The sequence below is a fragment of the Onychomys torridus genome, chromosome 16 (genome assembly GCF_903995425.1).
Source record: "Onychomys torridus chromosome 16, mOncTor1.1, whole genome shotgun sequence".
In the NCBI taxonomy this organism is placed as follows: Eukaryota; Metazoa; Chordata; class Mammalia; order Rodentia; family Cricetidae; genus Onychomys; species Onychomys torridus.
Genome location: NC_050458.1, coordinates 43520514 through 43545268, shown reverse-complemented (window position 1 = coordinate 43545268; position 24755 = coordinate 43520514). Strand labels below are relative to the sequence as shown.

Here is a 24755-nt window from a genome sequence, read left to right as displayed (position 1 = left end):
TGCCTCCCAACCACAGAGGTTGACTTCGGGGTGCACACTTAGCATTTCATATTCTGTGGACTTGAACAAATGCAATGCAGCCCACACCCACCATGACAATGTCAAACAGCTGGCTCAACAGCTGGCAGCATCTCCTCTCTGCTAGTTCATTCCTCCTCCAGATGTTGCACCTTTTACTGTCCCCACAGTCTTGCCTTCTCAGAATGGAAACACTGGGGATTCTTAAAAATGATGTCCCCAGACCAGTATCATCATCATCAGTGGGGATAGTCACTAACTGCAGAGTCTCAAAGACCAAATGTCCTAACCTATGGAGTCTGTCTTCTTGACAATGAACTTAAGGGTTCAAAATATCCTCTCCTCTACATACATAAACACACATACGACTTTGTGTGATATGTTACAAATATTTTATTACAGTGTTCTCTCATACTTAATGCAAGATATTTTGGAGTCAATGTCTTAATACATGGAGGTCTTTCTTGCTTGTTTCCCATGAGGGGTCCATTATAGAATAATTGAGAGGCTATTGTGAGCATTGCCGCAGAAAAACATACAAGATATTAGTGGTTTTCTTTGCTGCAATGAACAGGGACCAAGGAAGACTTGTTCTGCCTGACAAAGGTCAAATTCAAACAAAAAAGAGGCATGGCTGCCATCTAGGGAGTGAGGCAACCAGATAACATGCTGGGACAGACCAGGTCCATCCGTGATGGGTCACGAAAGGGGCCTTTCAGATTCAGGGATGGAGAGCAGATGAGTGAAAAAATGACACAATGTTCCCTGGCTCCAGGTCCTCAGATCACAAAAAGATAGATCTCTGCAGTGTAAACCTGTGTTCTAGAAAAGTTAAAACCTCCAGGGCAAGGCTTGAGATGCAGAAAGATTATAAAGGAAGGCACCTGTAGGTTTGCTGCAAAAGCCGCTGCAAATATGACCCCAAAGAGAGGTTCAGCTCTGCAATGGGTCACACAGCAATGCAGCTCTGTAAGTGCTGAGGGTGCCATTGTGCCTCCTGCACAAAACTAGGAGAGAGTAATTTAGTGGAGCCATGCGTGCCCCTCAAAAGGCCATAAGGAAAGAGCTGTACAGTCTCATCTGAAGAAGATGACACTCTGAGGGAAAAAATAGTTCATGGGATCCATCCCCAATTCCTCCTGCCCATCAACAACAAAAGAGCCGATACTCAAGACATATACAAAAGCCATGTGCAAACATGACCTTGGGCAAATAATGCAAGTGAGAATAGACTGAGGTAATGCCATGGTGCCCATGGGGTCAAGAAAGGCAGTCATTTCCAAGTACCACGGTCCTGTAGCAACCCACATCTGAGGTCAGTGGGAGCCACAGATATCCAGGCATTCTGGAGGGAGAGCAGCCCAGATGTTCAGACTGAGTCTTTGGATGTGCTGTCCTGTGTAATCACCACGCTCCTGTTCTTTGAGGGATCCATACCCTGGTTTTTCTGCAGTTGACAACATGAATTCAGGATGCCAACCTTCCTCATTGTTTTTCATCACTCCAGCCTGGCTATAATTGCGACCACTAGCCAGCATTGTCCATCAGCCACTTCTCTACATGATGAGGGTCCCCAATCCATGCTAAAAGGACCCTCAGGGCTGCCAGGAGCTGTAGATAGCCATGGAAGACCACGCCCACTTTGGAGTGACATGAGCCTGCCTGTTGTCCAAGTCTGACCCTCAAGGTGTCCACTTGAGTCTTCCAGCTCCTGCACTGGCCCAGAACTGTGCGATGTTATTGGTGCTTGAGGAGACAGGCAGTCCACAGCGGTCCTTCAACCCTAAACAGCCTTTGCAGGGCTCACCCTCAGAGGCCTCTCTGGTCCCATCCCTACTCCAACAAGTCAGAGGAAAGGAAAGATGATCTTACAAAACCCTGGAAACTGGAGCGGGTGGAGGTTATTGCTGAAGGTCAGGGCTAAGGTCAGGGAAGACTGTGCATGTCATCGAGGAAGCCTCTGGGGTTCTGTGGAGATGTCAGACTGAGGTCCACAGGCTGAGGTGCAGGACTGCTGGTGAGACAGAGGGGGGGTGGGCTCAGCAAACTTTCCCAGGCTGGCCGCTGTCCCAAGGGGGCAGTGACAGGTAGTCCTGATGCTTCAGGGACTTGAAAAACTGAATGGCTGGCACCTGGGGCATGGGCTGGCAGGGAAGCTTTTTGACGGACAGATCCTGGTCTAGCTCCACAGTCTCAGGACACGGGCTTGGAGAAGGTGGTTTGCTGTGTGGTGAGGGGGAGCCAGGCCCCAAGCCAGGGAGGAAGCAGTAGTCTCCCACCTGCTGAAGAACAAGGAGGCCTTCCGGGTGAGGGGATGCTGGGGCTCCCTCCTCCCTGGGCTCTCCTGGGCTCACTGCAGGGATGCTTGTCACAGGAGGCATGGGACTGCCCAGAGGGGACTTGGGGAGCTGGCTCATGCTCAGAGGGAGCTCCACATAGTCATCAAACTCTGGTGGTGGAAGAGCCGGGTTTCCAGGAAGGACCCCAGGCTGCTGGAGACAGAGGCTGGGGCCCTGAGCTGAGAGGGACCCTAGAGAGGGGCCCAGAGAGGTAGAGAGGGGCACTGTGGGCAGGGTGAGCACCAGATCTGCAGGACTGACATAGCCAGAGACCACCACAGGGTCCTCGGGGCGCCCAGAGCTTATGGGCAGAGTCACAGGGTTGTCCTTTGGTTCCTGTCCCTCCAGCCTCAGTTCAAGTGAAAGACTGTCCCTTGGTTCCATGCAAGGGCTCTCTGTAGTACCCAGGCTAGGCTCACACTCCACAGTCACAGCCTGGCTCTGCCCCATGGCCTGGGACAGTGGGACCAGCTGTACTTGTCCCCCAGGAGGCAGGCACAGGTATTCCAGGGAGCTTGGCAGTGCTGGCTGCAGGCTCCCACCGATCTGGGGGGTGTCCAACTGGCCTGGGAGATCAGGCCGGGAGTGGGTTTGGAGAGGCCCCAGGTAGGGGCCATCGAAGTCAAAGCTGGGTGTCTGTTTCTCAGGGTTCTGGTGTCTGTCAGAAGGGGGTGGTGGGTCCTGATGGGCATTGGAGAGCTGATCCATGGGTTCTGATGTGGCAGCTGGAGTTGAGTCAGGCTCCAACGGTGGGTCTTGGACAATGTTAGGGTCCTCTATGGTGAGTGGTGACACTACATTGACCCCCAAATGTGCACATGACAACCTGTGGGGATAACAAAGGTAAAGATTAGAAATGTGGAGCCCAGATACTTAATGTAGACACAGAGCAGGTGGGGCTCTCCAGAAGCCCTGAACCCCTCTGGAACTCACAGTGAGCACCAAGGCCTGGTAGAGATGGGGCCATGAGAATAACATAGGACTCTGTTCAGTGTCCCAGAGGATCCCTACCAGGGCTCAGTTCACATCACCATCCTAGGCTTTGCCCTCATCTTCTGCCCTGTGCAGCCCACTACCGGTGGGCTGGGCTCACGTTTGCCTGGGGACCATCCATGCCTTACATCCTTCTACCCACAGGGCCGCTCACTCTCCCTGACAGACGGGGTTTAGCTCTCCCCACACAGGCTGATTTCCTGTAGGAATGCGGTCTCTGCCACCCAGAAGGTACAGCAGTGCATGGCTTACATGGACAGCCTGGCAGGGAGAGGTTTCCCACTTCAGGATGCTGCCATGGACCCTGTCTGTGTCACTCTAACCTGGGAAGCAGGAAGATCTTCCTCAACTCTACCTGGAGTGCCACTTGCTACAGCCCGTGCCATCTGACACAGACTCTTCAGAGACACACAGGCTACCCTGATGTGCACAATGGAGTTGTTTCCTCCCTCAGGCTCCCCAAGTGTCTGAACCCAACCACTCACCCCTGTAGCTCAGCGACAAGGTTGCTCCGTGGTCCCTGGAGACTAAGGTTCTTAGTGTCAAAGGCTGCCATGCTGCTGGAAGACCAGAGTCCTTTACCTCCATCCTAGAAAGGGAAGGGCATTTATTCCTTTGAATGACTCACCTCAGGAAGGAGGGGAAAGAGAAGGATGGCATGTGTGTACTACGTTCAATGAACTCCAGACCTGGGAATAATGTCCCCCATCTTGGGCCCAGCTCAGGCCTGTGTCTTTAACAAAAAGCCAGAGGATTACAAGGGGTTGGGACTTTGCTCTGATCTCAAGATCCTGAAGGGCACAGGCCACACTGTTCACCACAGCTTCTTCTCCCATGGTACTGGTGTCTACCCATAGACATTGTCTCATGAGAAGCTGACAACCATGTCCTTCCATCCTTTACACCCCTGTCTTGGGACCTGGGTCTCTGAAGGCACCCTTGATGCAGCTGGCTCTCCACAACTCAGAGACATCTTGTTCTAGGCTCAGGTCCTTTCCAGAGGCCCTCAGCCTTTTCCCTACCGTGAAGAGCAGCCCACTCCAACCCCAGCCATCCTCTGTAAGGGAATGCTCTCAGTTCTGTCAGTGGCTACAGGTCAACCTAGGGCAATTGTGGAACTCCTGCTCCTTAGGGTACCCTAGGAGCTCCAGAGATCCACCTCCTGCTAGTCCAGCCTCCTGGGTCTCCCACCCTTCTCCACTGTGACCTCCATGGGCAGGGAGCCACCAGCAAGGCCTGCCCTCTTACCTGGAACAGGAGGCTCTTGCTGGGGTTAGGGATTTTCTCCTTCCACTTCCTGTACATCCTGGAAGAAAGCAGGAGGTTATATGGATGAGAGTTCAGGGACCTCCAGGCCAGCTACTCCTGTACCCATTGAACAGGGAAAACTGAAGCCAGGTGTGAGTGGCAGGATAGGGATGTTAGTGTGGCAGGCTGTGTCATCCTGGACGCTGGAGCCCCGTGTCCACTCACCTCAGTCCACAGACTGCACTTACCTGTACCCATAGACACAGCCAAAGCGGAGAGCCAGGAGCCAGAAGAGGATGAGGAAGATCAGGCTGAGGACTATCCCCCATGTGGGCATCACTTCTCCAAGGAGAAAGGAAGGAGGGTTATTTGTGAGGCACAGGATGCATGCTAAGGGAGGAGACTATGGCGCCCCAGGCACTCTGTGAGGAAGGCCTCCTACCCTAGGAAGAATCCCTGGGTTGGAACCTAGTGCCCAGTGTGGAGAAGTTCCACCCTAAACAATACCAGCAAGTACCCAGAGGGGACTGACTGATCCTGGCAACTGGGGAGACTTCCTGAAAGAGGCAGCATGGTGCATGACCTCCAGGTCCAGGGAGGGTCAGAGGAGATGGAAAGTGAGCCACAGAGGGCCCCTTCTGACAGCACACTGACCTTCTTGACCTGGGCCCCCTCTCTAACACCTGAGTCCATGGCTCCATCCCTCTTTCTGCTTGCCTGGCTGTCACCCCAAGACTCCCCCTGCCACAAGGTCTACTATGTGGATGCTTTATATCACCTCCTACCTCCCATGTCCTCTTTCATCTTCCCTGGATCTTCCCTAGCACAGTGTGTGTCCTGGTGGTCACCATGGGAAAAGTGAGTGCTGAATGCACGTGTCAAGGGAAGGGAAATGGGCAGGACCAATGGATCACACACACACCTGCCATCCCTGGGCACTAATGTGTGTGGAGGTAGCTAGTGTCGCCTTGCATCCACGGTACCTAGGAACTCAGATTGACCAGTCATGGCTGCCACAAAGTCTAATAAACCAAGTGCCCTGTTAATAGAGGCCTGAGCCCCAACTGAAAGGAGGAAGGACAGTGAGACACATCCTCTCCTCTCCCAAGTGTCCTCTTAGACTGTATCATATACCAAGTGCTTTTACCCAGGACCAGACATAGGGAGAGGGAGGCCGGGGTAGAATGGTCTAGAGCGCCCCTTGCCCTGTGCAGTTTGGCTGTCCCTGGAGTGTGGTGGTGGCTGGGAGACATACCCCAGTCAGTGGTCCAGGTGTTCTCTTCACTCCACTCACTCCAGATCCCGTAGTAGTCAGGCAGGGGTTTGACCCTCACCCTGGCCCGGTATGTTGTGGAGGGCTTCAGCTGTGGCAGAGCCATGCTATGGGCACGATCCAGGATCTCTGTCTTGCTGTCCTGCAGTGGCAGATATGTTGAAGTTCTAGCCCAGTCCAGGACCCCAGTCCAGAGCCTCCTGTGACCAACCACTGTGGTGGCCCCAGATGCCACCTCTTCCATCACCAACAGCTGCACCCTGGCTCAAGCCCAGACTCTCTCTACCTCCTAACTTGTCTGGTAAGCTGCCATGGCCTAAATTCTGCCTGATGCAGGAGCATCATACTGTTTTCCTGGGTCCCAGGCCATGAGATGTCTCTCCAGTCAGTGATAACATTTTCCTCACCTCTGCTGACCCACTCTCAGGCCTCAGTTACCCCCATTTCCTCTCTGACATTAGGATCCTACTCAAAAAGTCCTGCGTTGGGAACTGTGGAGCCTCACTCTGCATCTAGGCTAGACCTCTGCATATGGGATGAGTTCTGGTCAGGACCTGCCCTAAGCTGCCACACTGTTGTCTCAGATCTAGTTCTGGGATGAAAGACATCCAAATCTGGGTGATCGTTAAACCTCATTCCAGGTATGTGTACCCCGTTCTGCCTAGTCTCTACCTGTCCAGCTATTAGTCAGTCAGCTTCTTTATTAACCAGTCACAATGGCACATATTCACACGGTGTAAAGGAAAATACCACACAGGTACCTCTGCTACCCACTTTGTCTCGCTTCCCTCAGCTCAAGGTCAGCATAGGTCAGAGGACCGTGTCATCTCACTGCTCTGAGCCTGAATCCTTCATCAAGAAAAGGGACTGTCACCTGTTGACCAAGTGGGTCCTCAGGCACAGGGGCCAGGCTCTTGGACATAGGAAACCCTTTGGTCCCTAACTTTCCCCTGGGTGCTGGACCTCACCTCCCAGTTGTCCGGGCTCTCTGTGTACTGGACTTGGAATCTGTGCTCAATGTGAGAGTAAGACATTTTCTTAGTTTCCCAGCGCAGGGTGTAGCTGTCTCCATCCCTGGTCACGTTGAGGGTTGGAGGGTGCATCTGGACTGGAGGGGGATAATTTCAGTGAATGTCATGGTGTCCTTCCTCCAGCAGCATTTCCCCCATTATCTAAACTTTTCCCAGGTACTCCCCTCTCTGGAGCTATTTTCCTAGTCCCAAGTCATGTTGACTCCTTTGAACTCTGTGGTGGTTTGAATGACAATGCCCCACTCCCCCGCACAGGCTCATATGTTTGAATGCTTCATCCCCAGTTGGTGGAACTGTTTGGGAAGGATTAGCAGGTGTGGCCTTGTTAGAGGAGGTACATTGCTGAGGGTGAGCTTTCAGTTGTACTCTGCCCCTGGCTTGTGATTCAAGATGTGAGCCTGCCTGGTGATGACACTTTTAGTCCCAGTACTTGAAAGGTAGAGACAGGCAGAGTTTGAGGCATCCTAGCCTACAAAGCAAGGTCCATGATTGCTGAGGCTACACAGAGAAACCCTGTCTTAAAAAACCAACCAAACAAACAAACAAACAAAAACAGAAGCAAAAACAGACATGTTCCAGTTTCTGCCCAGCTTCCTGCCCCTGTGCCTGCTCCCCAAGCTCTGCATCATGAGCTCTGACACTCTGAAACCAAGATTTCAAAGTAAACTCTCTCTTTCGTAAATTACCTTCATTATGATGTCTTCTCACAACACAAAAACGTGACTAAGACTAACATCCAGCATTGCCAATCACAGTGTCCCTAGCTTGTCTCTGGGGCAGCAGCTGAGATGAGCCTCTGTGGTGAGGTGGCCCATAGCTTGGTGCCCCTGCTAATGTAGGATACAGGGTGGGGAAAAGCAGTAACACCTTATCTAAGTGTATGGACTGTTCCAGGCCTAGGTAACACCCACACTTTGTGGGAACATCCTTGCTCTGCTCTCTCCTTTCCCTGTGAAGTGCTCTAACTTCCCCATTTTTCATGGGGAAACTGAGCCCCAGAACATATACAGGTAACAGTAGCAGTAGAGAGCTTGTGTCTCCATGGTCCTATGTCAGCCACTCCCCTCTGCTGCTTCAGAGACCCTGGGAGTCTCCTGAAGGCAGGATGGGCTAGGAAGTCCTTGCTACTCTAAAAGCTCCCCACATCCAACACACATGCCAGCTGAAATAGACCTTTGGATATACTCGGATGGCCATCTCCCCACAACAGTACCAAACTTAAAGTTGGAGACCTCTGCTGCCAGCCCTGCCCACTTGGTCAGCAGACCTCAAGCTGAGGCATGACCATGTACTCAGGTTTCTCATGTAGCCCTGATGGACATTCTGAGAGAGATGGGCAACAAATGAAGACACTCAGTCACTCCAAACTTCTCTCTCCCCATCAAAACAAAAGATTCCCAGCTTGATGACCTCAGAGGCCTTGTACAGAAATAGTGTGGATGACAATAACATACGGAAGGGCTCTCTTGAATACGAGGAGTCCCTTTTCCGGGAAGGAGGACACCAAGAGAAAATGCTGGATGTGAACTCAGGTTTCAAAGAGATTTGCTGCCGATGGTGGCACACATTACTGGGTGGATGAAAGCCTCCCTTGTTTCAGGGCCTTGCCATGTGCCAGGAAGGTGTGACACAGATCTGCAAGGAGGCCATGAGCTGGCACACACTCCTTCCCTGGCACAAAAGTAAAACCTAGAGCAGAGCTTGAGAAGTGAAACATGAGTTGGAGGAGGAGGCTGGAAAGCTCAGAGAGAAAGAACAGTTACAGGAGGGGGGTCCAAGGGCGGGACAAGTGTGCCACTGAAGGACACGGAAGGGAAGGAGAGAGCATGTTTCAGGGGTGACTCTTGAGGGGTGACAAGTGTGATCTGCAGCAGAGAGTGAGTTATGAGTGGGCTGTGGCTTCTCTGCTTCCTCTTTCTCTCTCTCTCTCTCTCTCTCTCTCTCTCTCTCTCTCTCTTTTGAATAGGACTACATGTGGATGTGGTACCTACACATAGTTATGCAGAAGGCATAGAAAGATGTCTCCTGGCCTTTCTCTGTGTTCTGTCCCTTAAGACAGGACCTCTCCCTGAACCTAGATCTGGGGTGGTAGTCAGGAATCCCCAACAATCCTCCTGTCTCTTGCCAGGTGCATATGAGCACACTCTCATTTTTATGTGGGTGCTGGGATTTGAACTCACTCCTCATGCTTGTTCATCAATCACTCTTACCTACTGAGACACATTCCTAATCCCAGAATAGCCATCTTATCACTGTGAGTCACAGCTCTGCAAAACTTGGAACGTGACAAGACTCGAAGATGCCCAAGAGATCCCTGTGTTCACTGGGGTGACACAATGGACTCCTATGGTCCCGGGGAGGGACGCAGAGCAGGACAAACTCACCGTGTCTAGAGCTCTTGATGTACTTCCCTTGTTTCTGCAGCCTAACAGAGACCGTGTACCGGCTGTGTGCGCTGGCGCTGGGCACGGTTAGGCGGCAGTGGTACCGGGTGCGGAGGTGGTCCTGCAACTCCTTCACCACTGGCCAGCATTCCTCTTCCCTGGGGAAGTGCAGTGGAGCTGAGAGCAGGGTCAGGGGAGGGTCAGACCAGGCTGAGACCTCAGAGAGGGACAGCCCCGAGGATGAGGAGAAGCAGGGGGGAGTGGAGAGGGGACACTCACGGAGCCGCCGGGCTGGAGCTATAGAAGAGCCCCAAGGAAACAGAGCCAGTCATCGGGGTCCACACCTCCCAGGAGCAGCTGAGGGACCGGATGCCATCGAAGAAGCACTGCACGTTCTGAGGCTGGGCCTTGTCCCCTGTGGGGATCCATCACCCTCAGTCATGGACCCTCCCTCCTAGGTTGGGACACTAGGTGACTCACAGACAGCATGGCCTTTGGAGCAGCAGAACCTGGCTGTGGACATCAGCCCAGCTCTGCTTTGAGCCTGCCTGCTGTTGTCCCCAGCTTGGGAAGACATTGGTACCTGTGACCGGTCTTGGGAGAGGGGGCCAGTTCTAAATGTTGAGTGTTGGGGTGAACACAGGGACATAGGTGACCCTGTACCCAGCCCAGCCCTTGGTAACACACAGGGCCTATGCTGCTGCTGTCATGACCGTCACTGGCATGAACAGAACACATGTGTGGCCAGAGAGCTCACAGTGTGTGAGACAGAGTGGCCCAGGTAGGGACATGGGGACCCAGGGCTGGTAGGAGGTGCTGATGATCAGGCAGGCCAGATGCTGGAGCCTCAGGCCTAGACGAAGTCTCCACTGTGTGGGCTCTGAAGAGGAGCACTTCCTACAGGCCCCATTACCTGGCTGGGAGTCCCATTGCACCTCAGGGCTCCATCTGCTGGGCCTTCCAGACAAGCTTGAGCCCGGGGACAGCCGAGTGCGCACCCGGGCCACATAGATGTTATTGGGTAGGAACAGCTTGTGCTCCAGAGAGACCCACAAGTTGCTGGTGTGGAGGCCGGGCGCATCCTGTGGAGACGTGGGAGCTGAAGGAGCAGCCTGCTAGGCTATCCCACCAGGCTGAGCACAGATGGCTGAGGGTCCTACCTCCCAGGAGTCCTGGAGCCTCTTGTAAGTCACCTCAAACTGGATGTCCTCTTGTGCCAGCCAGGGGACCTGGGCATCCCCAAGGGTCACACTCCACTGCAGCAGGAAGTGATCCCCAGAGGGGCTGATGTGGAGGTCCTTGGGAGGCGGGGGCTGCACTGCAGGGAGGAAGCAGAGGGTTTGTAAGAGTTGCATGCTGGGAGACCTGAGTGCAGCCTGGCCTTTGGGTGCCACTTGGGCCCAGGTTCAGTGCTGCCCCCATCAGCTGATGCTCATGACAAACAGCCTCAGGACCCTTCCTCTGAGTGTCAGGCCTGCAACTGAAAACCTAGGGACCAGATGACAGCAATCCTGCCTTCCATGGCCTGAATTTCTAGGAAATGGCCTCCTCCTGCTGGGCTGGGCTGGGCACTGGGGCCTTCACTCCAGCAGAGGGCGCTGGGAGCCTCCCCTGCTCCCTCTCCTGCTACCCACCCTCTCCACAGCCCAGGTGCCTCCTGTTGTCATTGCTCAGTGTGTCCTCTCCCCTTGTCTTACCACAGATCATTGGAACTCCTGTCCTTGTCTGTCACACCAGGATTAGTTCATCTCCTTCCTTCCCCTTCCCTGTATCAAGGCTTGAGATGCAGCTGCCTGTATCTCATGCTCTCCCTGCCATTGTCCAGCCTTTTCACCATGAGGCTTCTTGGATACAATGAACGTGGCCAGGTTTTCCAGCATGTCACACTCTCTCCAGACCTGCCTCCACAATCAGCCTTTGCACATGTGGTTTCCAGGGCTAGCATTGCTTTGACTCTGGGCTCCTCCCAAACCAAGGACTCAGCCCTAAAGCTCTTCCATTCCTCCTGGGAAGCCCTTCCTGATGGCCAGAACCCTTTGCCTTCCATCCCCTGCATGTGGCAGCTGGCTCCTGTGTGTCTCCTAACCCTTTGCCTGAAGCGTTATCCCCCAGGAGGAGGGGCTCTCTCAGACCCCACAGGCACTAATATTACAACTCCACTCAAGCTAATACCCTTGAATATTAATCAGCATCCATGGTGGCCCCCAAAGGGCCTGACACATGCTTAGAGTTCAATGCAAACCTCACTTTCTCCTTTAGTCTGAAATGCTGGTGACATGTCTGCTACAGTCCTCAAACAAACCTCACAGATGATCATTGGGTCCCCCTAAGACCAGTCCTGGGGACTGCTGCACACCCCTGGGGACAGAGAGGGTGGTGAGAAGCCTGGCTCTAGGTCAGAAGCATGTAATGGCATTGCAATGTGAACTATCATGACCATCCCTGGTCCACGGTTGTCCTTTGGGATTTCTGTGGGTCTTGGAGCCTCAGTCATAGAGCAAGGTGTTATAGCCATGACGCAAGAGAAGAAAGACCAGCTCTTCTGCCACCTGCTAAGTCATACAGAGTCACAGGCATGGCTCCTCCCAGAGGACAGCTTGGGGACTTGGTAGTTGGCAGAAGCAGGTGGGACAGGGGGACCCTCAGGCAGAGGCGTCATATCACATCTGTTCTAACCCCAGGACATGGTCCCTAAACCCGGGAGACACTCACTCTATCCCACCCTTGGCAGCCTACCCACTCTAATAATCCCTGCCTAGGCAGGCCCCACATTCCTCACCATGCTGGGCCAGTGGAACCACGAGCTGGATGCCCACCTCCCGATCAGGCTGGAATGAGTAGTAGTCTTCATCAGCAATGCTGAACCGTGTGTAGGGGATGACACATCTTCGGGGCACACAACGGTGAGGGGATGGGCAATTGGACCACTGTAGGTCTTCACTGAGGTCACAGGACACTGGATAGTTCCTGTCAGTGAACATTTATTAGCTCCTACTACATGCCTGATTTTATCCAAGGTCAATGTCTGGCAGTGAACAACACACACGCATACAAACATACACACAGAGACACACATACACAACACAGATACACACAGACATATACACATGAACAGAAGCACATACATGCACACAGAGACGGAGACATATACACAAATACACAGAGCTACACAGACACACACACACACACACACTCACACACATACACATAAACATACACACACATACACAGAGACACACATGCACACATACCTGCCCATACTGTGAGCACCCTGATAGGAATAGGCACACATTTATCCACCAAGTATCATATGTGTTATGAGAAAATGTTGTATGTGATTTTTTTAAAAAAAGGCAAGTGTGAGGGGCCTAGATTTGGCTGTGAGAACAGTAGGACTCACTGCATGTGTCGTATGGACAGAATCCCCAGTGACTTGGGGAAAAGCAGGCAGGTTCTGCAGCAGGCTGGGTGAAGCAAGTGCAAAGTCCCTGGGGCTGCCACCAGGCCTGTAACCAGAATTCACAGGGAGGAATGTGTGCAGTCTAGGTTAATGACCTGGCTCAGGCAAGGCTCACTGAAACCTGAGTGCAACTCAGTGGGAGCCTGCAAAGCCCCCAGCTTGTAGGGCTTTAAGTTGACTTTGAAAATGGCTATTTGGGGCTGTCACAGGGCAGAGCAGTTTGGTATCCTTGCTCTACCATGAGCTTTGCTCTAGACAGGACCTCCGACCAAGGTCATAGAAACAGGTCAAGATCATTCTCTAGCTGAAGTTCTGCTCTCTTCCCCTTTCTGTATCTTCTACTGCAAGGTTAACAATCCCTGAGAAAATAAACTAAAGAGACAAGCTCATAAAAACCCAGGGGAAAATGTGTGGATTAGTAGCAAGAAATCTCGCAGAGTCAGTGTATCTAGCGTACACATTCAAATGAAGTATTTGTTTTCTAGCAGTCCATAGACCTTGAAGAAATAGAGAACAGTGATTGTTTTCTGTTGTGTAGAGAGCTGTTTTTCTGAAGGAGCTTTACAGCCTTCTCATGACTTCAGTCACAAGACTGTCCTGGCACACCTGGACATCTTGCACTATTAAATACTGCAAAAAGTGTACAATAAGGACTAAAATTGCAGGGAAGTGATGTTTTCCTTTATGAAACATAGATTAGATCGGGGCTTTGGTATGAGGGCTTGTTTTAACCATAAAAAACATTTGTGAAACAATCAAAAATATGCTTCTGCATGGCTGTACTGGGTTCAGACCTTCAGAGCAAAGTCCTCCCTGCTGCCTCAGAGCCTGATTACAAAACAAAAACAAAACAGCACAAAATACAACAACATTACAGAGTAATAATATCTCTCTAGATGTGCAGTACCAGGACACCCATGACCCAATGACCCTCATATAATCGCAACAAGTATGTCTGAAACCCAGATCACACTAAAACTCATGACCACTGGGAAACTGCCTCAAAGCCCACCTCAGACCAAAGGGACCCTCACCCCAAGTCCCTACAGAAGTCCTACACTTCTGACACCAATGCACAGTGGTTTCTGCCAACTCCCTCCCTGGAATCTTGTTCAGTTGGTACACTTGGCAATCAGTCTTTCCCTGGCTCTAACCATTTGTCCCTGGGTATGGCTTTCCTGCTGCAAGCAAAACAGTCCTGAGTCCTGTCACAAGGAATGGAGCTTTCAGTGTATGTGTGTGTGTGTGTGTGTGTGTGTGTGTGTGTGTGTGTGTGTTAACAACAAGCATGTTGGGACATAAGTGAAGGAAGGGGGAACTTGTTTTGGTACAGGATTCAAAGGATTTCACTGAGTAAGGGGCTGAGTAAAGACTTAGGGTGGTGGACTGGGGAGATGGTGCCATCCTGGTGATTGCATGTAGTTTGATGGTGTCTGAGTTGCATCTATTGGGAGACAAACTTTGTAGTGTTCACTGAGAAGCAGGAAAGGAGGTAGAAGCCATTTTAAACTAGCCCTCCCAGTCATTAGTCAAGCTACCGTTCTTCCCAGTTAACAAAGTGAGGCATGGAGTCTGAGTCAAGAGTAGAATTTGGCTTATGATGTTGGACTAGAAATGTTGATCCTCATCTGAGCGTCTCTGCTCATGGCCCATGGTAGGCTCTCCAAAGACTGCATAGAGATAGGAAGCCAGGGCCGGATTTCGAGATCTCACACTCTACAGTGGATGGAGGAGTAAAGGGAAGCAAAGAGACCAGGAGGAGTTGTCAGAGACACCAGAGGACCTTGGTGAGTGTGGCAGCTGGGAGTCACGTGAATGTGAACTACAAGGAGGTCATCCTGGGTGGGTTGGTAGATGAGGGCCAGGCTGGGCCATTTGACTTGGGGTATTTCTGAGTGACAGATGCAGTTTGGTTCCCTTGGAGATAGCCAAATCCTGGGGCAGTGAGTTCAGACAAGAAACATGGGAAGATGTGAGGGACTGTGAGCTCCTGAGAGGAGGCTGTGGTAAGGAGCAGAGGAGAGAGAGGGACAGGATGCTCAGGGCAGGAGAGTGCTGCAGCCATTGCAGGTGTTGGATGTCAGTGCAGCACAGATGCCAGGTGACTGGGGATGGTGCTGCACATCATTGGTGATGCAGGGGTGGAGGGGGGCTGGTGGAGCATGGTCCTTGTGTCGTAATACCAATGGACTCAGTGTACTCACTTTTCTAGCTTGCGATAGAGGGTCATGTTCATGAGGCCCTGGGCATCCTCCATGTCGGCCCAGCTGCAGATGATGCGGCTGGTGTAGTCATTGTAGCATTGCAGAGTCTGCAGAGGGACGGTCTCTGAGGAGAGAAGCAGGACAGTCACCACCTCCCTCCAGGTGTCCCCTGTCCCCCTGGTTTTGTTTGTTCATTTTTGTTTTTGTTTCTTGTTACAGGGTCTTACTGTGTAACCCTGGCTATACTGAAACTTGCTGTGTAGACCAGGCTGTCCTGGAACTCACAAAGATCCTCCTGCCTGTGTCTCCTGGGCACTGCAATTAAAGCCATGCACCATGATGCCCTGGTTCCCACAACTCTTTTAAGCACCAGCATCTCCAGCTTCCTGCTGAGGCCCATCCTGGTGACCAGATAGATGGAGGGCCCTGTGCCTGTGGGGCTGTGTTGGGGACCGCCCTCCTCTGCCAAGAACATGAGGTTCCAGTGGATTCTCAGCTGTGACTGCATATCCTGGCTGCACAGACCCACACCAGAGCATTGCTCAGGCCTGCCCTGTTCTCTGGGTGTCACTTCCAAGGACAGACACCGCTGCCTTGAGATGTAGCTGGCTCTCCCTGTTCAGGGTCCGGATCTGCTGAGTTTGTTCTCTAAACCTGGGCTTGGTAAAGGGGATGTGGCTCCCTCATTGCCATGGAGGACTTCTAAGTGGTACCGAGGGCAGTCTTCCAGCCTCAGGAGCTTCTAAAGTATCCCACAGGGCCTCTGAGGAGAGGAGAGGGCTAGAGATATTGTGGGGAGAGGGCCTTAGGTCAGAGTCCCCAAAAACAAGGATTAGGGGATCCTGGAACCCTCAGAGGAGCAGAGTGTCTGGGGAAGATGCAAAGAAGATGATGGCTCACTGGAGGTTGGCCTTTTGGGGCTAGACTGAGCCATATGTGTACAGAGAGACACCATTGATCTGGATGCTCCAGGGCCAGGCAAGGTTAAGCAGGAAGCTGGAGAACAGGGAAGAGAAGGACCCAGGGGGGTCCTGAGGAAGGAGAAGGAGGATACAGGACAGGAAGGAAGACAGAGATGGGAACAGTGGCTGGAGCTGCTGGGGGTCAGGGCTGCTGGGCATAGGTGGGCGTGGCTCCTCCCAGACTCAACTAAAAAGAGGGATGGAAAGGGGAGGGGTCTCCAGACTTACCTTGTGCCTCTTTCACACCATGTCCCCAGCAGAGAGCCAGCAGGGTCATGTAGAGCAGCCCCCAGGTCAGTGCCATCTGCTGGTCCATTCTGGGACTTTAGGTGGCTGCACAGTGGGCTGTAGCTATGGTGGGGGTGGTGTCCTCATTGTCCTGTGGTCCTGTGTCACTGCCTGGCTGGGGGTTGGGCCACACTCGTGTTACAGGTCTTATGATTCTTTACTCACAGACTGCATCCTCTGAGCCTGCAGAAGGCTGTGTAGGCTGAGAGCTACCGAGGACTCTGCTGGTGCCAATGGCCAGAACCCAAGTATTAGGTCCTGATGTGTGGTGCCCGGGACTGTTGCCCTCCCTTAAGCCTGGTTGGCCTAAAGGATGACCGTGGGAGAGGTGGGACTGTTGGCCTCGGAGGCAGCATGCCCCTCAGACCATGGGGCAGCACCCTGAGCTGGAAGTGAGGCTGCTGCTTCACTTGAACCAGTCCCCACAGAGGAGCTGAGACCCACACCTTTGATGGAGCCAGGTCTGATGGCTGTCCTGTCTCTGCGCGCGCGCGCGCACACACACACACACACACACACACACACACACACACACACACACCTGCCCGTCCTCTAGCACACGCAGAGCCTGGTGCTCTCCCCGCCTCTGCTCCATTTATCATCACTGCTCTCTCAGGCCCTTCTGCTTCCCAGTTCCCCTTTCTCTGAAGCCTGGGGATTTCCTCCTTTTCATTAGGTTCACATGGGAAGTACCAGTGGAGCAGAGCAGTTGCTGCGGCCCCTTCTCCTACAAGGCCATTGCAAACTTCAGTCAAGGTACACAGAGCCCTCACACCTGTCTGTCCATCTATCACCTGTCTATCAATGCATCTGTCTACCTTTGCATCTACAAATTATCCATCTATCTACCCATGCTTCCATATATGTATGTATTCATCTATTTTTCTATGAATCCATGTGTATGTATCATACATCTATGTCTGTCTACACATTCATGTATCATCTATGTATGTATGTATGTATGTATCTACCATATATGTATATCTATCTATAACCCTATATATAGATCTATCTATCTATCTATCTATCCATCTATCTATCTATCTATCTATCATCTATCTATAACCCTATATATAGATCTATCTATCTATCTATCTATCAATTATCTTACCTTCTCCTATCTGTCTCGTCTGTCTCTTACCTAGCCATCATCTACCTATCTAGTCAGTGGACACTTTGACTGGAACAAGTATTATTTTACCGCAGAATGCTCTACATAAATGGAAGAGGAATCAGTGAGCAATGTGAAATGATGGAATATTCCATTTGAAAATGACGGGATGACTGACACGGAATAACGGCACACACACACAACCCAAACCTCTATCCCACACCACTCCCCAAGCGTGAGGTTAGTTAAGAAGCTACAGGCTAAGGATGCAGCCGCATCAAACCATTGAGGCCTGCACCCTTGAGCTGTCTAAGCGTAACAGAAATCAAAGGATTTTGAGATAGAGTGACGGAAGTGTTTGGAAGCCCAACCCCTGCCTTTTATAAAGTCAGCAGAGTCACCAGCAAAGGACAAAATGGCAACAGCAACAACAACAAAACCCTACAAAGATACCCCAGTGTCTTAAGTCTTAATCTGGGGAGATTGCTGTCACAGAACACCTCTGGTGAGGCAGTTAACAAAAACCACAGACATTTATTTCTTGAAGATCTAGAAAGTGGCAAGGCCAAGGGCAAATCACACGCAAGTGTGAGGTCTGATGAGACCTCTTCCTCACGGGCTTCTCACTGCTACAGCCAGAGTGGATGCATCAAGGGGGCTTTTTGGGGTGTCTAATATAAAAGCACTGATCACCTCATTAGGGCTCTGATACTCAGCCCCCATCACTATCCCTAAAGCCCCATCTCCATCCTCTCCTTGGGGATGCAGTTTTAACATAAGACTTTAGGGGACATGGGTATTCAGTCCCTAGCACTTTAAATCATAGAGAACAAGTTTTCATCATTGACTGAAATGACAACAGAGCTATGTCATCGAAGAATAAGAGAAGAGTATTTAAATAGGCACAGAGAATTCACGTTAGTATTTAAATACGCAGAGAAATCACATTAGTATTGAAATATACACAGAGAATTCACATTAGCACCAACTAAGGTTCGATGCCCACCATCAGCCAGGGAGTGGGCAGAGAGCAATGCAAAAGTGAACACATCTTGATGAAGGCAGCTATTACCATCCTTACAGACAGGAAACAGAATAGGGATGTTGAGTGACAGGCCCATGATGTCACAGCTGGGAGAGACAGGCAGGGACTGAGCCCAGGTGTAGCTTAAGACTCTCCCTCTCTAACTGTGCTTCCCTGAGAGGTCCTATTTCCTGATTGGTGGTGGTGGACGTGTCCTGTGTCTGCTCCAACACAAACTGCTCTGACATACTTTTATGACCAGACAGAGCCCAAGGACAGAAAATGAAGTTCCGAGCCTGTACCCTTGGTTCCTGCAGAGCCGAGAGCCATTTAAACAAAGACTGCTGTTGTCAAAACAAGATGTCGGAAGACAGAGACCCACGAGTTTGGGAAACCATACAATGATGGGTCAGTCACAGAAGGGACCCCACAGACAAGCACCTGACTGAGGAGGATGTGCAAAGGTGAGGACATGGATAAGGCAGGGGACACTGTCCCCAACACCAGGGAAGCTCTGAGAAAGAAAGGAAGAGGCAGAGGATCAGGGACACATGTGGCCACAGAGCCAGCTGCCTAGCTGTCCCTTGCCTTCTTGTCTCGTTTTGCACAGAATAAAAGACAATATCCTCACTCTCTCCTGACTCTAGTCTTGGTCTCAACACTAAATGCTGTCCAGGGAGATGTGAGTGGAGCCCTAGGTGAATCTTTCCCAAAGGCCACTTAAAAGACATGGACTTGGGTAGGAAGAGGTCTGATTTTTCCCCTTTCTTCTCTTCTTTCTTTCTCTAGCCTATTTCTCAGAAGTGATGGTTGGACCCCCAGCAGCCATTTTGGATCACAAGGTAAGGTTGGAAGCCACATGCAAGGTACGTGCAATAGGAAGAAAATCAGGCTTCCTCTTGTCACTTTGGAGTGACTACCACAGCCCAAGATCTGCTTCTGGTGTCTCTTTATGTGAGAGGAAAATGAAACACCTGTGGAGTTATGCACCATTTGTGAGAGTTTCTACATGCAAGTAAAATGTACCGGGAAATGCCCTCTGGATTTAAAGGAGATGGCTGTCTGCTAACCCAGAAACAAGAGGGAGAAACTTGATTCAACGAGGGGGCTGAGAATAAGGGACAGAGACTGAGTTCAAACCTCTAAAGTCCCCCATGGTAGCATGACATTCACTTATGTGCTAATGTGAACATTCAGTCTTTCAAGAATAGAAGGGTAATCCTAGAGAAGCTTCCAGAAGGAAAGAAACAGCAGGCTGCTTCCAGCAGGACAAAGGTCATATTGGCACACAGTTTCTCAGGAGGGACCCTGGTTTCTCACCACACACTGAGGAGACAGGGAGATGAAGCAGGTAAAAGTATTGGCAAAAGCCTGACAATGTGAGTTCAAGTCCCAGGTTCCATAGTGGAGAGAACTGAGCCCAGAAAATTATCCTCTGACCTCCACACATGCTGTGGTCCATGTGTGCCCTGTGCCACATAAACAACAATAAAAACAAGTTAAAAAGACCAAGTTCTACTTGCTGTTCAGGGTCAATCAAAATGTTTGGTTACATGGAGGCTGGAAGAATCTTCAGATAATTCCTATTTTAGCTGTTTGTTTTCAGGAAAGACAGATGTCAAACATGCCAGTATGCCATATCGGAAACAGAGTCACTAGGTAAGTGGGGAGGAAAAGCCAGTGCGTGAAGCACCAGGGAATGAACACACAGCTGTGGGGAGGGCGGGATCAAGCTCAGATGACTGAGGCTGGAGGGGGCTTCGAGGCTGAGGGGGAGCAGAACTGAGAACTTGCTTTAGGAGGACACAGATGCTAACTAAGCCCAAGTGCTGGCGTACATTATATTCATAATTAGGAGGGCTTGTTCACATGTAAGGACTGAGTCAGGTGCCTTGGTGTACATCAGTCCCAGCTCCTAGGGAGGCTGAGATGGGATTACTTCAGACTAGGAGTTGGGGTTAGTCTGGGCAACACTGTGAGAATCTGTCTTAAACAAAACAGAACAAGTAAGGGTTAAAAGTCACCGAGGATGAAGGGTAATTGTTGAGAGAGATACTGAGGAGAAAAGGGGGAAACAGAAGTGTTACTTCACCCTAATTCCTGAGTTTACGAAGAAATAGAATGTTTAGGGACTGAGGAGCAAACAAATTTACCCCAGACAAAAACAATTCCACAAGGCTTTTGGATACTGATTTGTTGAAGGAGCGTACATAGTGGCCACATAAGGAGCTTTTGACCAGGGAAAGGGCGTCACTGAGAAGTCTACTCACTTCTGTCTCCAGGGATCAGTTATGCCGAGAACAATCCTGAAGCTCAGTGTAACAGAAATGAAAGACATAGAGGGATTTTTAAGGCCCTGGATGAGCTGATTCTGAATCCCAAGGAACAGAAGACAGAGGCATGATACATTTGCAAAGAAAAGAAGTAACTGCAGAGAAGGCAAATATAAAAATGATAAGGAATATAACCAAGTGTGTCAGATCTCAGAGATGGAGTGCTGTCTCCAGCCACCGAGAGGGAGAGGGGCTACACACTTGTGACTGGTGACTTGTGGACAAGGAGGGTACCATGCTTTTAAGAAGAGCATTAAAAACTCATCTTTAATCTTGGGGGTTGAGTGAAACATTGAAACCAGAAACCACAAAGCAAAGCAAAACCCACACCAGAAGACAAGGCTGGAGAGGTGGCTCAGTGGGTAGAGGGCCTGCTTTGCAAGCATGTGGACCTGAGTTCAAGGCCCAGAAGCCACATGAAACAAAGCTAAGTGTGGTGGCATGCACTTTTGGTCCCAGCACTGGGGAGGCAAGGGACAAAGGCAGATCCCAGGGACTCGCTGACCGGCCGGCCCCATCTACTCACTGAGTTTGAGACCAAGGAGAGACTCCGTCTCCAAAAGAAGGTGGACTGGACCTAAGGAGTGACACCCGAGGGTGTTGTCTGACCTGCACATGAATGCACATATGCACCCGTGCATCCATGATCACACACAGAGCAAACACAACAGTGACAGATGATGGAAACATTTTATATCCTAAGGCTGACAAAGGAAAAACAGAGCAATAACCCAGGGAACTGTATTTTCATCACAGGTAAGTAAACATGATACATGGACCAATTGGGTTGAAGACCATGAATGAGGACAGAGGGGAACGCCATCCTGTGCACCGGGACTCCCAGGGGAGGGGGGCGTCGCCTTCTGAAGCTTTTTCAGTGGGATGACAATACCTGCTAATATTTTATTTTATTTTTTAATTTTCTTTTTATCATTAAGAAATTTTCTATTGATTTTATATACCAAAGACAGATCCTCCTCTTCTCCCTCTTCCCCCCTCCCCGCTGCTAATATTTTAAACACACCTCTGGGATATGACTCAAGCCAGAGATGCTGCGAGCCCAGTAACCAAAAGGACTGAAACTGTTCTAGTCCTCAGCGGAAGTAAAATGGCCCCGAGAAAACACGGACAAAGCCTGGACAAAGACAGGGCAGAGAGCCTCAGAAAGTGTGGTGGGAAAGGTTCCAGGTGTAGCAAAGCGGGGAAGGGGTTTCTGGAGTGGGAGAGACTGACCTATGCTGGGGAACCTGAGTAAGGCAGCCTGTCTGGAGTGAGGTGACTCATCCCTTGAATCTCAAAAGGAAAGGAAACATGGCCCTGAGTGGGAAGCTTTACTCAGGTGGATGATAGTAAATGATGCTGGTGAGGAGCCCAGAGGCCCTGCCAGAGGTTCCTGAACAATGGCCTGGCACAGCAGTGAGAGCTGACTTGTCTCTCTAATGAAAGACCGGTGAGTGTGGTGTTGGCCATGAAGCAGGCCAGGAGAATCCTCTGCATCCCATCATTCCTTATGAAAAGAGGTGAACTGGGAACCCCATCGGGGAGCCACAGCTCAACACCTGCTTGTGTTTTAATTTATAAATACAAATTACATAACATAATTATATATTATATATGTGGAACCTTGGTTTTTAAATTACTAGTGTGGAAAAAACAACTATATTCTAATGGGAGCCAAGACTGGTACACTGGCGTTGAGAGTCACATTAGAACTACTGGGATTTTCTGTTGATTAGTTTGTATTGTTTTATACCAATGGGATGGTAGTGGTTACTTTGGACAAAGCCTAACACTTTTGGAGTTGGTTCTTCATCTGAAAAGGGTTTGGTACTCTACATCGCTTCTGAGTCTAAATGCTTCGGACATTTACCACTATGCATTCCTTAGAAATGACTTAACTGGCATGCCAAATGGCCTCTCTGTGGTTTTCCTTTGTTTGTTTATTTGTTTGTGGTGTCTTCACACAACACTTCTATAAGCAGTGTTTGTTTTGTCTATAAACATTCACTATCCCAAAGTCATGGTTAATAAGTCCATGTTTCTGAGATACTCAGAGGATGAGAGACCCCCCCAAAATAAGTTCAGATTAGTTGGAATGTGCGAAGCCAGAACGTTTTAAATTCAGCAGAGGATTTGAGCTTCCTTATCCAGATGGGACTGGACAATTGAAAAGCAGCCACTTCTGAACACTCACTTATAGACACCCAAGTGCTGTAACACGTCTGCAGCATCCATGACTCCAGATTATCCTAACCCTTAATCAATCAGGCGTCTGTGTCTTTGACATTAAACCCTGAGGAACTGTGCCCTCTCCTACAGCACTGGGACACGAGCAGCTTGGCACAATAAAACTAAAAATGATGAATGGGGTTGGGGGAGAGTTACCAGTGGTGAGTACAAAGTTTACTCACCATGAAACTACAAAGCAGCGAGATATGATTTAATAAAGTTAGAATCTGAATATGCAAAAATGTTCTGGCAGGGCCTCTAACGAGGAAAAACCCTACAGCCAGACCCAGGAACCTGTCTGGTGAGGCTACGAGTCAGTCCCCTGTGTGAACACACACACACACACACACACACACACACACACACACACACACACACACCCCTTCCTATACCCAGGCACTCATCCTCTGTTTTGGTGTTAAAACTCAAGGCATGGGAATGACACTATTCATCAGGTCATATTTGCTGTGAGAGTTTCAACAAAAGCAGTTGCTGTGAACAGAGACACAGTGGGGACAGTCCTACAGAACAGGAAAGAGAGCTGTGTCCCTAAGAGCGGACGGGATCCTTTAAGAATCTGGAATGTGCTCCTAGAGTGGCAGAGGGTCATTATGGAGGAGGGAGCATGCTCAGCGGTCTCGGGCCACTTTGCACAGTGTAAAGTACCCTGGGAAGATCAAAGGAGCTGATTTCCAGGCGACTTGTGCTGTGGTCAGTGCTGTTAAAGAAATCAGGAATTCAGGTTTAATATTTCTCCCGGGGCTGCTGAAGTGTGCAGAGAGCAGCTGAGAGGCGAGTCCTTAGGCAGATGAGACTGAGTGTTACCATCCCAAAATCCGGTCAAGAGGGTCTAGACCATTAGTTGTCAACCTTCCTAATAATGTGACCCTTTAATACAGTTCCTCATGTTGTGGTGACCCCAACCATAAAATTATTTCCATTGCTACTTCATAACTGTAATTTTGCTACTGTTATTACTAATAATGTAATTATCTGTGAATGATCTTGGGTGACCCCTGTGAAAGGGCTGGGGTCACGACCCACAGGTTCAGAAACACTTATTTAGAGGAAAGGCTGCAAGGGAGATGTTTTCCTGAAGTGCGGCCAAGCCACCAGCAGTAGATGGACCTGAGAACAGGTCTCTATACTCAGCAAGTCTGGGTGAAGGAACACACCCAGGCCCTGTGGACCTTGTGACTTAGCACTAAGATTTCCAGGCACAGACAGACAGACAGAATGTCCTTAGAGACCCCAGGGACTCACCAGGGAAGGACAGAGGTCTGGGTCAGATGCAGAGAAGGCAGCAGCAAAAGAGAAGGAGGTGACGGGGCAACATCACTGACACCCCTCAGGTTCCAGTCCTGGATGTCAGGTTCCAGCAAAAGACTTGTTAGAACCTGCTACACGGTAGGGTTTGAAACGACATTGCAGCCCATCCGCACAGAGAAGGAGTCTTCTTTGAAAGCCCTTTAGAAAGAGGTAGGGAGAGGAGAGGCGCTGTACCACAGAGAAGTAGGTGAAGGTCCCTTTTCATTGCCAAATTAGGCTCAAAGGCACTATGTGCTGGGTTTGAGCAGAGCAGGGCCCTGAGCCTCAAGCAAAGTCTTGGGTTCACAGGTCATGAGATTTCCCTCAAACAACAGTTAATGTACGACCTGTGGGACACAGCCTGCAGGACCTATGAGCTGGTTAGTTTGTGAGCTGTGAGACGTGACAGTGATTATACTGCCTCTGACTCCAGTCAGCAGAGGGACTGAATATGTCATTGTCCAGGAGGTACGGGTCTCCCGCTGTGTGATGAGACATCTCCCAGCCAGCACCTTAGGTACAGAACACAACATCTGGTCCTGAATCTAAA

At 50.5% G+C, this 24755-nt stretch overlaps 1 protein-coding gene across 1 annotated transcript; it reads right to left on the bottom strand.

The window, feature by feature from the left end:
- Positions 1-425: 425 nt before the first annotated feature.
- Positions 426-24226, bottom strand: Csf2rb (colony stimulating factor 2 receptor subunit beta). Its single transcript, XM_036208440.1, has 14 exons — positions 24161-24226; positions 16141-16315; positions 14951-15074; positions 12066-12253; positions 10447-10604; positions 10200-10368; positions 9566-9701; positions 9287-9444; positions 6840-6979; positions 5854-6013; positions 4847-4937; positions 4599-4656; positions 3836-3939; positions 426-3183 (listed from the first exon to the last, which is right to left on the bottom strand). The coding sequence occupies exons 2-14, from the start codon at positions 16226-16228 to the stop codon at positions 2058-2060; spliced, it is 2700 nt and encodes an 899-aa protein (XP_036064333.1). The 5' UTR covers positions 16229-16315; positions 24161-24226; the 3' UTR covers positions 426-2057.
- Positions 24227-24755: the final 529 nt, after the last annotated feature.

Bases quoted from the DNA above. Each gene is read 5' to 3' on its own strand.
- Csf2rb (XM_036208440.1), bottom strand. From the start codon at position 16,228: ATGGACCAGCAGATGGCACTGACCTGGGGGCTGCTCTACATGACCCTG. The intron at 15,075-16,140 runs GTAAGTCTGGAG...TTCTCTCCTCAG, and splicing joins TGGTGTGAAAGAGGCACAAG to AGACCGTCCCTCTGCAGACT. The intron at 10,369-10,446 runs GTAGGACCCTCA...ACGTCTCCACAG, and splicing joins GGCTCCAGGACTCCTGGGAG to GATGCGCCCGGCCTCCACAC.